General features: G+C 33.7%; 1 protein-coding gene across 4 annotated transcripts in view; it reads left to right on the top strand.

Annotated features, from left to right (window-relative positions):
• Positions 1-16,098, top strand: part of TRAPPC13 (trafficking protein particle complex 13) — a 43,354-nt gene that overhangs the window by 25,724 nt on the left and 1,532 nt on the right. For 2 of the 4 annotated variants that reach the window (XM_012664520.1, XM_012664521.1), the window contains exons 5-11: positions 2,161-2,288; positions 4,965-5,037; positions 6,345-6,389; positions 9,480-9,497; positions 11,376-11,509; positions 13,115-13,313; positions 14,453-14,553. In XM_012664520.1, the coding sequence (XP_012519974.1) occupies positions 2,161-2,288; positions 4,965-5,037; positions 6,345-6,389; positions 9,480-9,497; positions 11,376-11,509; positions 13,115-13,313; positions 14,453-14,553 (698 nt within the window). The remainder of the gene's footprint in view (positions 1-2,160; positions 2,289-4,964; positions 5,038-6,344; positions 6,390-9,479; positions 9,498-11,375; positions 11,510-13,114; positions 13,314-14,452; positions 14,554-16,098) is intronic. The other 2 variants (XM_012664523.1, XM_012664522.1) reach the window with 1 other exon arrangement.

The following is a 16,098-nucleotide window of genomic DNA, read 5'->3' as shown; positions in this document are numbered from 1 at the left end:
TAAACATGAATCCCTTGAATTCCTTAACTTTTTTTCCTTTTCTTTTTTTTTTTTTTAGAGACAGGGTCTTTACTGTGTCACCAGTCTGGAGTGGAGTGGCACAATCATAGTTCACTGTAATCTTGAATGCCTGGGCTCAAGCAGTCTTCCTGCCTCAGCCTCCCGTGTAGCTGGGACTATAGGCATGCCCAGCTAATATTTTTACTTTCTGTAGACACGGGATCTCACCATGTTGCCTAGGCTGGTCTTGGACTCATGGGCTCAAGTGATTCTTCCACCTCAGCCTCCCAAAGTGCTGGTATTACAGGTGTGAGCCATGGTGCCTGGCCCTTAAGCTATCATTCTTGATGGCCTTTGAAGACATCTTGAGCTTTTACACATGTGTTTTGCTGGCTTTGTTCAACTTATTTGGAATGATTCCTCCTGTCCCCTTTCCTCTCTCCCTATTCAAATCCTACTCATACCAAAAACTGCAGTTATGATTAAAATGACACATAAGACACATGGGAAAACATATTCTACAGAAAACTAGTATTTCTTTTTTCCCCCCCTGTTGTCTAATTTCAAAAATGTTTAACAAACTTTGAATCTCAGCTTCATTACTTATTAGTTGTATAACCTTTCAGAAGTTGTTACTTTTCTGTGTTGGTTTCACTGTCTGGAAAATAGGGGTAATACTACTACCTACTTCAGGATTATGGGCATTAAAAGAGTAATGTGCTTAAAACAGGGCCTTACACATAGTAGGTACCCAATAAATGTGAGCTACTATTATTTTGTAACTGAATATAGTAACAAAAGAGACAGCACTAATAAATATCCTAGTTTAAGTGACTAGCATTAAGAATGTTAGATTAGAATTAACTGCAGAACTGTTTTTTAAAAGAAACAAAAACTTAAAAAAAGGAATCCTAGCTCTTATGTAAAAACCTCTATTAATCCCCATGACCTAATGTGATCTTTCCTTTTTCTTGACATTTGCCTTGAAGTTTTATCATAACTTCATTCATTCAGTGTTCAACAAATATTTATTAATTGCCTACTATGTGCCAGGCACCGTGCTATAGTGGTGAGCAAGAGAAGACAAGAGGTTCCTGGCTCCATAGACATTTCTAGTAGGGGAGACAGAAACAAACAGGTAAACAAAATCATAAATAAGGTAATTATAGATTGTGATAAATGTTACAAAGGAAGTAAAAGTTGAATGTAATGTAAAGTAACTGAGATAAGGGAGGGTGCTATTGTCGACAAGTAGAGTGATAAATGTTCAAAAGGAAATAAAGAGGGGAATATAGTAACTGGATGGGGCAAAAGTGCTACTTTAGAGAAGATAGTAATTTCTTAGTTGGTAACTTCAGTGTTCTCTAGTTCTTATATAAATCAATTGGTCTCTAACATCTAACTTTATTGTTTTGAATGATTATCTTTTAGTGCTTTATACTAGCACATGCGTACACATCTATCTATATTTGTTTTGGTGAAGTCCATCTGTATATATGTTTACAAACTGTATGTCCACACTCATGCCTCGTCTTCCAGTTCAACACCAAAGGCTTCATTGCAGCCTTCCACCTTTCCTTATTTGTACCTTTTTTTCTTGTTAGATAACATATTCATTGTTTTGTTTACTCCTAGTGTACACATAAAATAGTTTCAGGATTGCTACCCCATACCCCTGTGAAAAAAACATATGTACTAGCCAGGGTACATTCGTGTACCATTCTTTTTGTCTTTAGCCTTTAGACTACAGTCAAGGTTTTGTTTTCCAAACTTACTTAGGTTAGTTCTTTTTTTCCGCCTTCCCTCCCCCTAAGCGTAGTTCTATTCTTCATTTGCAATATGGTTAGGTTCATTTGTTACTGTTTGTACTCCATTTTGGATTCTCCCTACTTCCTCCTTGATTTTATTCTTTATTTTTGGGGTGTGTGTGTGTGTGTGTGTGTGTGTGTGTGTGTGTGAGTGTGTGTGTGTGTGTGTATTCCATTGCCATGGTTTTAAGCCTGAGAGCTATAAAGAAAGATTCACACAGAGAAGTGTTGCTCCCCCTTCATCCCTCCTTCCTTGTCCCTATTCTCCTATTCTTTCCACCTGTATGGATCCACACCCACCCTGCAGGTAATGAATCTCATTTGGATTTTTTGTTTACCTCTTTCTTTCAAGGCTGATCTTCAGACAAGTTCTCAGCGTTTAAATCTTTCAGCCTCCAATGCTGCAGTAGCTGAACTTAAACCTGATTGTTGTATTGATGATGTCATACACCATGAAGTGAAGGAAATTGGAACACACATGTAAGGATTAATTTTACTAGCTCTGAAAGGCTTTTATTTATATATTCCTTTATTTAAAATTTTTGCTCTCTTTTCACTTAACATAATGCCTAGTAACCTACTTCAGAAGAAATGTTATGTTTCATCTTTACATGCTTTCCAGAAACAAACTTTAAACTAAAGATGTCTATTTTGTAGGAAGAAAAACTAATTTATCATCATTTATCTCTAGTTCCATTTTTGCACGTACAGTCTTCTCTAAAACATGATAAACCATACGGATGTTTAAAACCGAGGTAGCAAAGTAAAAATACATTTATCATATTTTGAAATGTTAGCAACTACTGTTCATAGTATTTATTTTTAAATTCAGTTTTCCAGTTTTGTATTTAACTGAGTAAATATAGTATACCCTAAGAACTCAGAAATACAGAACCAAAGTAAGACAGTGAAAAAAAAAATCTTAAATTCTGTATTCCTGGCCTACATATGTGAGTGCTTCAGTTTTCTTTCAGTCTGAGGGGCAAATATGGAAATTTTAGCCATCTGAAGTAATTCTAGGCTTCATTTCCTTTAGCACCCCCATCCAGTCAATTCACAGAATCCTATTAGTTCTGCTAAATACCTCTTACTTCTTTCTTCTTCATCTCCACTTTCATCACCATTTTTGCATCCCTTCTTTGTGCCCATTAGAGTATATAATATTAGCTATTATTTAATCAGTTAATTTCAGTCACAATCTCTGTGGTAGGCACTTGTTAATATATATTCTGTGATTGGTATGAGCTTTGGAGTCAGATTTCCTGGAGTTCAAATTTCAGCTTCATGATTTATTAATTATGTGATCTTGTGTAAGTCTGATTACCCATAGGAAATTCTCACTTTGTATATGTTTTACAAAGCTATCCACAGCCAAATCCTTACCAACCACTGTAATTCTCACCTTTGACACCCTTCCCTCCCTGTCTATACTGCAGTCATATTGGACTTCTTTTACCTCCAAACTCTGTGGCTTGAAATGTGTTCTTCCTTTACAAAGGAATGCCTATGGCATTTTGTTTAGTTTACTAACACTTCTATTCCTTATCTCACGTTCAGCATGACTTCCTCAAAGAGGTTTTCCTAACCTCCTAGACTAGATTAAATCCCCCTTCGTGGATATCCTGTAGCATCTACAACTTGCCATTTTTAAAATGTCTTTTATACTTAAAATTATTTATTGAGTGCCTGCCTGCCTTCCTCATTAAAGTATAAGGTCCATGAAGTCTGCTGTTTCTCCAAGATTGAGCAGAGAGGTCAGTATTTGTTGAAATTGAATTTATTGAAATGATAATAAATGTGTAAAATCCCTATTTTACAGAAAATGAGACTTGTATAATTAAACAACTAGTTAAGAAGACATAAAATTCAAATCTGGCCTGGTGTGGTAGCTCATGCCTGTAATCCCCGCACTTTGGGAGGCTGTGGCAGGTGGATCACTTGAGGCCTGGAGTTCAAGACTAGCATGGCCAACATAGTGAGACCCCATCTCTACAAAAATAAAAATAATTATCTGGGTGTGGTGGCACATGCCTGTGAGTCCTAGCTATTTGGGAGGCTGAGGTGGGAGGATAACTTGAGCCCAGGAAGTTTTTTTGTTTTTGTTTGTTTTGAGACAGAGTTTATGGGCTACAGTGCCATGGCATCAACTTAGCTCACAGCAACCTCAAACTCCTGGGCTCAACTGATCCTCTTACCTCAGCCTCCCGAGTAGCTGGGTCTACAGGAGTGCACTAAGGTGCCCGGCTAATTTTTCTATTTTTAGTTGAGACAGGGTCTGGCTCTTGCTCAGGCTAGTCTAGAACTCCTGACCTTGAATAATCCGCCCACCTTGGCTTTACAGAGTACTAGGATTACAGGTGTGAGCCACCACGCCTGGCCACCAAATTGCCTACTTAATTTCTTTTCCTGATTGTTTGCTGTTGGTGTATAGAAATGCTACTGATTTTTGTATGTTGATTTTATATCATGCAACTTTACTATATTGATCAGTTCTAACAGTTTGCCAAATCTTGATAGATGGAAAAATCTTCTATTTATTTTAATTTGACTACTTATGAGACTGAACATTTCACATTTTTGTTGGCCAGTTATGGTACTGTGATTTATCTATATATTCCTTTCCTTATATTTTGAGTGGGATGTTGATGTTTATTGACTTACAAGAACCTTGTGTATCTTACCATCTAATCTTTTCTCATATTGTTACAAGTATTTCATCCTAGTTTGTGGTCTTCTTTTTAATTGTTTTAGTTTTTTTGAGATATGTAATTTAAAATTTTTATATAACAGTCATTTCCATTGCATTTATGTTAAGTCTGTTCTGGAATTTATAAAAAATTCATGTTTTTTTCTACTTTATATGAACTTATTTTTTACATTTTCAGAATATATTTCACTTTTCAGAGAAAAAGTTTCCAACTTCCTAAATCAAAAGTGCTACATCTCATTTTACTAAGCAGAGCTTTCTTATTTATATAGTTACATCCATATCTGCTGGAACATTTTTTTTTTTCTGCTCTAATTTCATTTGGCCACACTTCAACATCATTGATATAAATGTTTTCCAAATGTGTTAGAATTCAGGTGCATTAGATTTATTATTAAGAAATAAAATTGAAAATGATTCAGAATCATTAAGACGTCTTTCTGTTTCAGCTTGGTGTGTGCCGTCAGTTATACAACTCAGGGTGGAGAAAAAATGTATTTTAGAAAATTCTTCAAATTTCAGGTATTTAATATATGACGATGGGAAATAGTTTTCATATGCCTTTTTTCCCCTGGATGTATGCAGTTACTCCTGTTTATCTGCAGGGAAAACAAGCTCCAAAATTTTTGGATTTGTCATCTGACTAGTAATCTAAAGTCAGACTGAATCAAGTTAAATAAAAGCAGAGAGATTGTCATTGCCAATGTATTGTTTTGGTAATGAAACTTGAAGGTTTTTATCCCCCAAAAAAGCTTATTTTTATGATTTGACAAAACACAAGAATCTAGACAAGGGTTAAGTCTGATAAAGCGAGTGTAAATAGTATCAGATTTCTAAAGAAATTTAAATGAGAGATTATTGACTTGGAGTGAGTGGACCTTCCCTTAAGGACTCCATAAATCACTGGAACTTTAGGTAGAATCTTCTATTAATATACAATTTTCAAAGTTCATCAAAAATAGTTAAAAATGGGCCAGGCGTTGTGGCTCACGTCTGTAATCCTAGCACTCTGGGAGGCCGAGGCGGGCGGATCGTTTGAGCTCAGGAGTTCGAGACCAGCCTGAGCGAGAGCGAGACCCCGTCTCTACTAAAAATACAAAGAAATTATCTGGACAACTAAAAATACATAGAAAAAATTAGCCGGGCATGGTGGTGCGTGCCTGTCATCCCAGCTACTCGGGAGGCTGAGGCAGGAGGATCGCTTGAGCCCAGGAGTTTGAGGTTGCTGTGAGCTAGGCTGACGCCACGGCACTCTAGCCCGGGCAACAGAGGGAGTGAGACTCTGTCTCAAAAAAAAAAAAAAATAGTTAAAAACGAATGGTTTAACACGTTTGTGTATGGGTGGGGAGAGAAGAATGCCACATATATCTATATAAATATACATCTAAATATGCTGTATGTATAGTTTTCATTCCTCTGTAAGTGGAAGAAAAAGTACTATTGATAGGGAAAAAAAAATTTTGCCATTGTTTTGCTATATCACTCATTTGCATGCCTTTTGGGGAAAAAAGGTTCAATTGCTTTTTTTTGCACAGTTTTTCTGTAATACACAAATAGAAAAATACACAAGATATATGTGTTCAGTTTAATCAAATGTTATGGAATAAATACCCACGTAACTATCACCCAGTCAAGAAATGATAGCAGCCTTTCAAAAAATGCATTTGGGACTTTTTTTGGCAAGACTATCTCATACTCATTAGAAAAGTCTTTTAAGAATTAAAATTGGAAAATGGCTTTGACAAATTCAAGCCTTGTGATTTAAAACAAATTTTTTAAAAATGGTCACATGGTAAGAATCTCCTGATTGATATGTTTTATTTAACCAGGTTCTCAAACCGCTGGATGTGAAAACCAAATTTTACAATGCAGAGGTAAGTTTTGGGCACTTAATGGGATTTCAAATTAAACATTAAAATCTTATTTGACTAAAAATCTGATGTATTCCATTCCTTATGATGTTGAAGTAAATTGCTGCTATGACTGTGAATTATCTGTGGAAAAAATGGGCATAAAATTAAATTAAAAGTGAATCATTTCATTGTGGGTCCTTTTACTCTGCCTTTTTTGACCTACGTGGAATCAATATGTCTTGACTTTTATTCTCATTGTTAATTTTGTAAGGTTTTCATCCCTTTTCTTTAAATGATTGCCCTGTAATTCCATTTAATGGTGGTTGTTACTGTTTAACACTAGCAATTTGTTGAATGTTCACAGCGTCGTTCTGGATATTCCAAAAGTTGAATTAGTAGATCTAACTCCTCAAAATAGGTTTAATATTCACATGGAAAAATATTGAGAGGAAAAACACAGCACATTAAACTATTACCTGGGAAGTCAGTATGCCAGCCAGAGTTAGGTTGCTGAGTTTGGTAAAATGGCTTGAGAAGCTCCTTGGGAGAAAGAAGTAACTTTTAGAATACAAGATGATCTATCTTCTATCCTAACAAAAGAAATAAAATAGAACTTGCCATAGGAGAAAGGATTTATTGCTTGGATTTCCTTTCCAAACTTCTGTTTTATCTTGGCTTCTAGAGCTGCAGAAAAATCAGATCTCCTGATGGCCTTCTGACTCCCCCCAAAATTGTGTTTCCTACCTCAGTGATTAATTCAAAGATATCTACATGCAGTATTTTGAAATGAGCATCATATCTCTATCATTCTAAAACCTGATGATGATCAGAAAATTGCAGTCAGGTGGCAAATCTGATACATATTTTTACTCAATAAAAAGTTTGTATTACAACTAGGATTTCTAAGATTTGTCAAAGTTAAGGAACCTGACCTGCAATAAAGATCTATTAGAAGAAAGGAAAAAGTGCATATAACAAAACTACCCAGAATCGTATATATTGAATCTGAAACAAGAATAATATAAAAAGATGTGCTGCAGGAGCTCTGGGGACAAGATCTTAGCATAGTTCAAAGAAGCTTTATGGAAGAGAAGGCGAACAGGAGTAGAATCTGGAAGGAATGTATGTCAGAGCAGTGACGGCATTGCAAGCAGGGTGTGTATGTACTTAACGTGGAGTGTTAAGTACATAGTGAAGAGCATACATATTTGAGGGAGGGTACAGCCTCATCAAGGAAATTACTACATGTTTAAAGAGTTAATGATTCTTTTTGGGGGATAGGTGAGTTGGGATACTACATATTTATTCCCCCTTCTTTTATAATTTATGGCATACTGTTGATTAATTATAGCTATTGAGCTTTGTGAATTTTAAATAGTCTAATTTACCATTTTGCTAGAAAATAGTTTTCATTTATAGTATGAGAGGAAAATGTTAACTATTCCATTAGAATAAATATATTAGAAAATTAAAAACAAATAGGACTATAGGTGCATTTTGCTTTTATAATTGTCTTTAGGCACCAATTAAGCTATTTTAGGTTTTCTTTGTTAAAAATGTGGTAGTACATTAAGATATTTGTGAAGTCGTTTTATAACACAAATATTCAAAGTGATTTGCAAATAGTTTTTTAAATTGCTAGATATTCCATAAATGTCATAGAAGTGACATATTCCCCATAAAGAAATTTTAAAAATCCACAATTCCACCACACCAACAAGGAATTGGTTTTTCATTAATCCATATTCTCTTACAGTCTTTATTCATTTATATATAATATTCTGTTTTTATAATCATAACGACAATTTTGTTTGCTGCCTTTTTCAGTTAACATTATACGTAAACATAATCTTTAAACTTTGCCAACAGACAAAAAATTTTAGGTAAATTCTGAACTTTTGAAAATAGATATCTCTTTAAAAACCAGGAGTGAACAAAAAGCATTTAGTGTTTCTAAGATACTTCATATTACCTATTGGGCAAACAAATACTGTTCAGCTGGTAGCATGAGGCAGATTCTCTTAAACCCAACTAGGAATTTCAGGTAGATTGTAGTTTAGTAACCACATCAATATCAGTAGGTGTTGCTTATTATTCTGTGTTATAGTCCTTGTACAGTTACTATTATTAGGCCCACATCTGTCCTAAACATAATTTTTTGATGCTGCTTTTATTAATGCTAATAATATATGAATCATCTAAAGGAAAACAAGTTCATGAAAAGCTTTGTTGTAGTCTTCTAAGATAAAAAAGCCTTGCAAGAAGACAGGTGAGATTAAAAGTTAGAATTAAATATTTGATCACCCACTGGGTACAGAGCCCCATTCCAGGTACTGAAAATAAATAAATATAAACTGAACATCTTCCCAATCCTCAAGGAACTTGCATCCTAAGGGAGACTGACATGATACAACTATAATAGAAGCCCCTTCCACACACACCCCCCAATCTTGAAGTATACTTACACTCTGGGAACATAGGCGAAAAATGATTTCCAGCTATCCATTTGATAAAGCAGGTGATGAGATTGCCCTTGATAAGTCAAGTAGCTTTAGAAATACATATTTTTAAAAGGCTAACTAGGAAATCTAAGAAGAAGAGAATAAATTCTCAAATGCTTGACGTGGTCTAGCCCAGTATTCTGTGAAGTGTGATCCATGGGACTCTAGTTACCCAAAATGCTCCTTTAAAAAAAGGATCCATTAGATAAATTTAGGAGAAGGTTATCTATTCTGAATGTAGAAGACAGTGTACATCTATCCTAAGTCATCTATGAAGAATTATAGTGTAGGTAAAGAATTTCTAGAACTAGAAAGGTGTGAGATATACCTCTCTGCCCCAAAATGTGCCCTTAACAATTTGCTCTTGTTTGAGTACTTGACCATAGTGTTCTTCTCTATTCCATTGTCATTTAACCTTAGCAGTTTTACTTTTTTAGAAAAATGGTTTGTCATATTTCTTTATGTTGCTTCCTGTTTACTTTCTTGTTTACTAATGCTGTCTTGTTTAGTGAATTAAAAAATGCAGAAATGCATTTTATTTTAAAGTTATTCTTTTTCTTTAACATTTAACTCTGATTTTTCTAATTTTTCTTTTTTATTTTTCCATTAGAGTGACCTCAGTTCTGTGGTAATTTGATTTTTTATTATAAATTTTATATGCTTTTCTTACTCACCACTTTTGGACTCTGCGTAATTAATCTCTCTTTACGAAACATAGTGGAAAACCAGTTAGTTGTGAATACCACCCATGTGACTTCAGAAAGATGTATATAATTTGTATGTACTTTTTATATTATATCTATTGTCTTATACTATGGGGAAAAATATATCAAAAATTAAATTGTCATATTGAAACAAATTCTCATTTTTAGTGTTTCTTCTTTAGGTGATTTTTAAAAGAGGCATATTAACCTTGTTTAAAATAGCCTTGGGATTTTCAGCATCTTACTGTAAAATACCCTAGTATCCTATCCTTCAGTTCTTTGAATAGACTGTATAATTGAAATTCATTTTCAGATGCACAGTGGTTTTAGCTTTAGGTCTGGGTCAGGTAACAATGCCTTTTGATAAAATTATTCAGAAGAAATTTTCCCAAATTGGCTAAAATCTTATTTTCAAATTTACACTAGCAGCATTTGCTTATATCACATTATATATGTAACAATACCAATTGCCTTAGCACTGAATTCTTAATTTTTTAAATGTCAAATTACTTTAACTGTTCAAACTAACTTGATTTTCCATTATGCTGCTTGTTTTTCTTTCATTTTATCTAAGCTCTTCTTAAATTTATGCAGAAAATTGCATTTTATAAATTGAAATGTGGATCTATGGGGTTTTTTTTTAAAGCAATGGATTGATGGGATATATTATTTTTTGAGAAAAAGTAACAATATTTTTTGAATAATAAGTCATTGTATTTCTATTATATGAGCATGTGTCGCAAACACTAAAGAATCTGTTTTATTTTAGATAATACATTAAATTATAACTTCCTCATTATATTTTTGCAAATGATTTTTATTTTCCTGGCATTAGTATTAACAAAGCTCGTAAGTGCCAAAATTTTCTTGTTATACTTTGTTATTTCTGCATAATATATATATTATTATGAAACTTGAAAAAATAATTCTTGAATACCATTAATATATTATTTTTTATGTATGTTTGTTTCAAAGATAAGCCAGGTTAGCCTGTTATTCTTCAATTACACAAAGAAACTAATAACCAAATGCATAAAAATAAGAAAGTTTAGCATAATTAGGGAATTAAAAATTTATATAAAATTAAGTATTTAAGTTACCCAATCACTGAAATATTGCAAAATGGCATCAGTTTTCAGATCTATCACTAAGGCTACAAAATACCTTTGCTTAATGTAAAAGCTCAAAGATTATCAGGTATAATACACAGTATCTTTTGTTAGCTTTAAATATACATTTAAAATGAGCAAGAAGTCACTAATGACCACTCACAAACTTGCTCTAATTTAAAAAGTTGAATCCTTTCAGATTATAAAATAGATTATTCATATTTACTAGTGGTCACTAAACTATATAAATTGAAGTAATATGATAATTGAAGTTATAGTATGCTGGAATGTTATAATGAAGACCTAATTATCTTAACACTGAAATTAAAGATGCATAGGTATATGTATTATGCTAAAGCACATTTTAACATTTTAAATGTTAATGCCTTACTAAAAGATTTAGTATATTTGTGAATGAAATTCCAGTTAAATAAATATTTTTGGATGTTAATACAAAATATAGTTATCCCCCATCCATTGTTTGACAAGGTATGAGTCGACTAACACTTGACTTTGCCCCTGTTAATTATGTTAGGATGAAGATTTCTTTTCTTGCATTAATTATAACTTTGATTTGCAGGCATGAACTAATCACATGTGTGGTTAATATTTTTTCTTCATATAGATAAGATATTTTTGTTAAGTATTTTAAAGACCATCACACTTTGGTGGATATTTTTTTCATATCCTCAGACTGACGAAGTATTTCTTGAAGCCCAGATTCAGAATATTACAACCTCACCTATGTTTATGGAGAAAGTTTCACTGGAGCCATCTATAATGTACAATGTAACAGAATTAAATTCCGTCAGCCAAGCTGGAGAATGGTAAATATTAATTGTGAAGTGTTTGTTCTTGTTTTGAAAGACACATGCTTTCTAACATTCATTACTCTAGAGTGGTTTATTTTAATTAATAGACTTTATTTTTTTAAAGAAGTTTTAGGTTCACAGAAAAATCAATTGGAAAGTAGAGTTCCCATTTACCCTCCACCCCTCACAGTTTCTATTATTTATATCTTGTATTAATGTGGCACATTTGTTACAATTGATGAACCACTGATACTGATTATTAACTAAAGTTCATAGTTTACATTAGGGTTCACATTTTATATTGTATGTTCTACAGGTTTTGACAAATATGTAATGAATGACATGTATCCACCATTACTATATTATATAAAATAGTTTGACTTTCCTAAAAATCTCCCATGTTCACCTATTCATCCCTCCCTCCACATAAAAATAAAGATCCTAGCCCTTTGCATTTTATGTTTTACTATTCAAAGCACTTGTTCTTTAAGTCTCATAATTCAGTGAGGAAAATATAAAACCTATCATTGTTATTCTGAAAGTGATAAAACTGAGGCATGAGAAGGAATGTGGAGAAGTTAGGGTAAGGGTGAGCATGAGTTTGAAAAAGAAATAGTCTCTCAATATCAAAAGAAGTGGACATAGGAATACTTGACCTAATTTTTTGTGAAAAGGAAATACATATGTCTGTAGCTAGTTTAGAACAGGAAGAATAAATATAGGCTTAACAATAAAATAGATAAGGCAATAGCTGGGGAAAGTACCTGATTTTCTTAATCAAGAATGAAAAATTTAGGCCCAGCACGGTGGTTCACACCTGTAATCCCAGGACTTTAGGAGGCCAAGGCAGGAGGATCACTTGAAGCCAGGAGTTTAAGACCAGCCTAGACAGCATAGCAAGACCCATCTCAACAAAAAATGAAAAAAAATTGAAAATGGTGGTGCATGTGTGTACTCCCAGCTACTCGGGAGGCTGAGGTGGGAGCATCACTTGAGCCCAGGAGTTTGAGACTGCAGTGAGCTATGATCTTGACACTGCACTCCAGCCTAGAGCAACAGAGCAGGACCCTGTCTCAAAAAAAAAAAAAAAAAGAAAAAGAAAATTACTTTTATATTATTATGGTGGTTACATACAGAAGAGTTCATAGCCTCTTTCACCTCCACTGAGGAAACAATAATTTTCCATTCTTTTTTAGATCTTTTAGTTCATTTTGAAAATGATTACTTAGTTTAGAATGGTATCTCTCTTCTTATTCTAAACTATTTGATAATTATAGAGAAAAGGGACAGGATACTTAAGGTTCTGATTTCTGTTGTACTTTTCAGTTGATACATGTCCAATATTTTAGATAATATGATACACATCTAATATTTTAGGTAATATATTGCATTCTATTATAAAGAACCTCAAGATTTTCCATGGTCAACTGAAAAAAATTAAAAATAAATCCTCTCATAATTTTTTTAAATTTGTGTTGAAACCACTGACCTGTACTTTTCTAGATCTTTGGAGGGTAAATCATCCAGTTCTTGTCCAAAAGGAACAAGCACAGGCATGATTTTTCTTTTAAAATATGCTAGAGAATTTTCTTCATCTCTGTCTCTCTCTGTCTCCCTCAGTGTATCAACGTTTGGGTCGAGAGCATATTTGCAGCCAATGGATACACGCCAGTACTTATACTGCCTAAAGCCTAAGAAGGAGTTTGCAGAAAAAGCAGGCATCATTAAGGGAGTAACAGTAATTGGAAAATTGGATATAGTATGGAAAACAAATCTAGGTGAAAGGGGAAGGTTACAGACCAGCCAACTTCAAAGAATGGTGAGTCTGGAAAAAACTTCAGTGGAGGTTTTGGTGTGGAGGGGGAAAGGCAGTTAGGAAAACTTACATTTTCCTACATCTATCAGTAAATACTAGAGTACTATAACGGCATTAATATTACTAGAGAAGAAAAGACTAGTAGTTTCACTAATCTCTAGGTAGAAAACTGGTATTGGGATGAATGAAAAATGTTCAAATATTAATATAATTTACCTTAATACATGTGTTTTTTACTTTACCAAGCAAAGTAACTGCCTATCAATTGTTCCCTCCTTTGGTAACTCATGCTCACTAGTCATCTGACTTCCAAATACATTAAGGTTTTCTTTTTTGCAATGTCCTTGAAACTCTTGGACATACAACATTCACCTACTCAGTTCATACCTTTTTTAAGATATTAAAAATCTGAGGCATCTGAAATTCAGAAGGTAAGTTCCACTAGAGTTACCTTATAAGCACTGGTTGGATAATTAATTTCTGCTCTGAGAGTAGGGGTAGTTACTAGCCTTCCTTTTCTTATTGTTAGAATATGCTACAGGATCCTCCTTTTATGCTGAATATTACCTGTTCTGACATAGCCTAAATTTTACTTTTCTTTCACTGTTTGAGGCAATAATTAAAAAGAAAAAAAAAAGATGCTGATCCTACTGGGCCCACTTTAAAATATAACAATTAGTTATCTTTTTGCCATGGCATGTTCCAAGCGTTGATGTTTCTATAGTCCCTCCTCACCTATGTGTCTTCATGATTTTCTTCCTGGCTTATTTCAATGTGATCTTCATCTGTCTCTTTAGGCTGTAACCTTGCCTATTTAGAGTTACAGAATCTCTGGAAAGCATCCCTTCAATATCAGATCACCTGAAATGTCTTTACTGACTACTTAACTATGAGACTCATCTTAACTCTACTAAACAAGTGGGAATTATAACAAAAACAGTCCAAGTCTGCAGGGCTGTTCCACAAGTAGTCGCAGCAAAATAAGTTAGGATGAGGTAACAGTAGAATGAATAAGAAGTATTTTCTCAGAACATCAGCTTGGGGACCCAACAACTGTTGCATGAATATGCTGGTGTTGTACCTTCATTAAAATTCAAAGATTTGTAATAGATATATATTAACTGTGTTGCTTGTTTTCTTAGGCTCCAGGTTATGGAGATGTTAGGTTGTCTTTGGAGGCAATCCCAGATACCGTAAACCTAGAAGAACCTTTTCATATTACTTGTAAAATAACAAACTGCAGGTAATGCCAGTGTTTGTGGATGAATGCCCTTTCCTCCTCACCTACCTAAAAGAGAATTTTAAAATCTTTTTAATACGCTGCCTCTTTTTAAGTTTCCTCTGGATAGCCTTCTCTGATGTTAATGTTGAATACTATAAAGCTCTTCATCTGGTAGCAATATATTACATATTTTTGAGCGCCTACTGTATTAGGCATTTTGTGTATTTTATTTCATTCATGCATCACACTTTGTGAGATGGGCGTTAGTTATTCACATTCTATGCAAGACAAAGCCAACTCAGAGGTAAAGTGACTTATTCAATCTGAGAGAGCTAGAAAAGATGGGGACAGAATTTGAAACCAAGTGTATGTGACTTCAAAGTTTATGTTCTTTTCATTGTTTATGCTTCCTTCACACTTCAGCTTACTAAAATATGAACAGGTTCTTATGGACTAATACGTTATAGATTTGAATTAGTAAGATAGATTTTTTTTGAGTATACTTGTATCTAAGCTGTATCTTAAATATTAAGAAGCCAAAAATTGGCTATGAATTTAATATAAGGGATAATCATAGATTGGAAAACAGGGTTTTAAGAATAAAGAAAGAGCATAATCTAGCTATTGGGAAGCAAAAGAACACAGGACTTTGAAACCAGAAAAACCTAGAATTAAATCCCAGTCCTATCACTTTTGCTACTACTTGTATCATATTACCACTTGGTATGTATTATTATTTGGGGCATTTTGATAATATTGTAGTGATGAATCCCAACCCTCATAGTGTGAATGTATAATCCTTTTAATTCCATATCCATTCTGAGTTTTTGGTGTTAGGGAGATAAGAAATATTTATCCTTCAAAATTATAGAAATACCTACTTCCTCTAGAAAGCTACCAAGAGCCTCCCAAGCACAGCTAATCATTCCTTCTCTGTCACAGCAAATTTTAACTTAGTTTTTCAGTGAGACTCATATATTGCTATAAGCATTAGTCTCTTCCTTACTGAATTGTGAATTATTAAAGAGAAGGGATGTGTTTTGCCCAGCTTTGTAAATGCAGAGTCTTCCTCATCATAAGAGCTCTGTAAACAACAACACACACAGGGAAAAGACCCTGTGCATAAAGGGTGTGTTAGGGGATTTTTTTTTTTCGGGTATAGCAAATCAGTTTATTGACCAACTGACAAAGTGCTGTAAAAAAATTTTTTTTAACTTATTTGGTATTCACTTTAACTTTTGGTGATTCAAGTAAGTTTCCTTAAAAGCACTTTTTTCTTATATCGTTAGTTTCCTCATCTATGAAAATGTTATTACCTGTCTCTACACACACACACACGACATACATACATCTTACTAGATTTTTGTGGAATTAATGAGAAAATTCATGTAGTGCATCTACCCTGGTTTCTGAAATAGTGGGCATATCAAATGTTTGTTAGGAAGATGGAGACATACAAAAGTTAATATCATAAAGGCAATATGACTTAAAAAAATCAAATTAAAATTTAAACAAGTATTTTAAGATATGGAGCCAACTATGTAAGAGGGCAAAAAAGCTAAAAGA

Source organism: Propithecus coquereli, unplaced genomic scaffold, assembly GCF_000956105.1.
Source record: "Propithecus coquereli isolate 6110/MARCELLA unplaced genomic scaffold, Pcoq_1.0 Scaffold9, whole genome shotgun sequence".
Lineage (NCBI taxonomy): Eukaryota > Metazoa > Chordata > Mammalia > Primates > Indriidae > Propithecus > Propithecus coquereli.
Note: the sequence above shows the minus strand (reverse complement) of the source record. Positions and strands in the feature narration are given on the sequence as shown.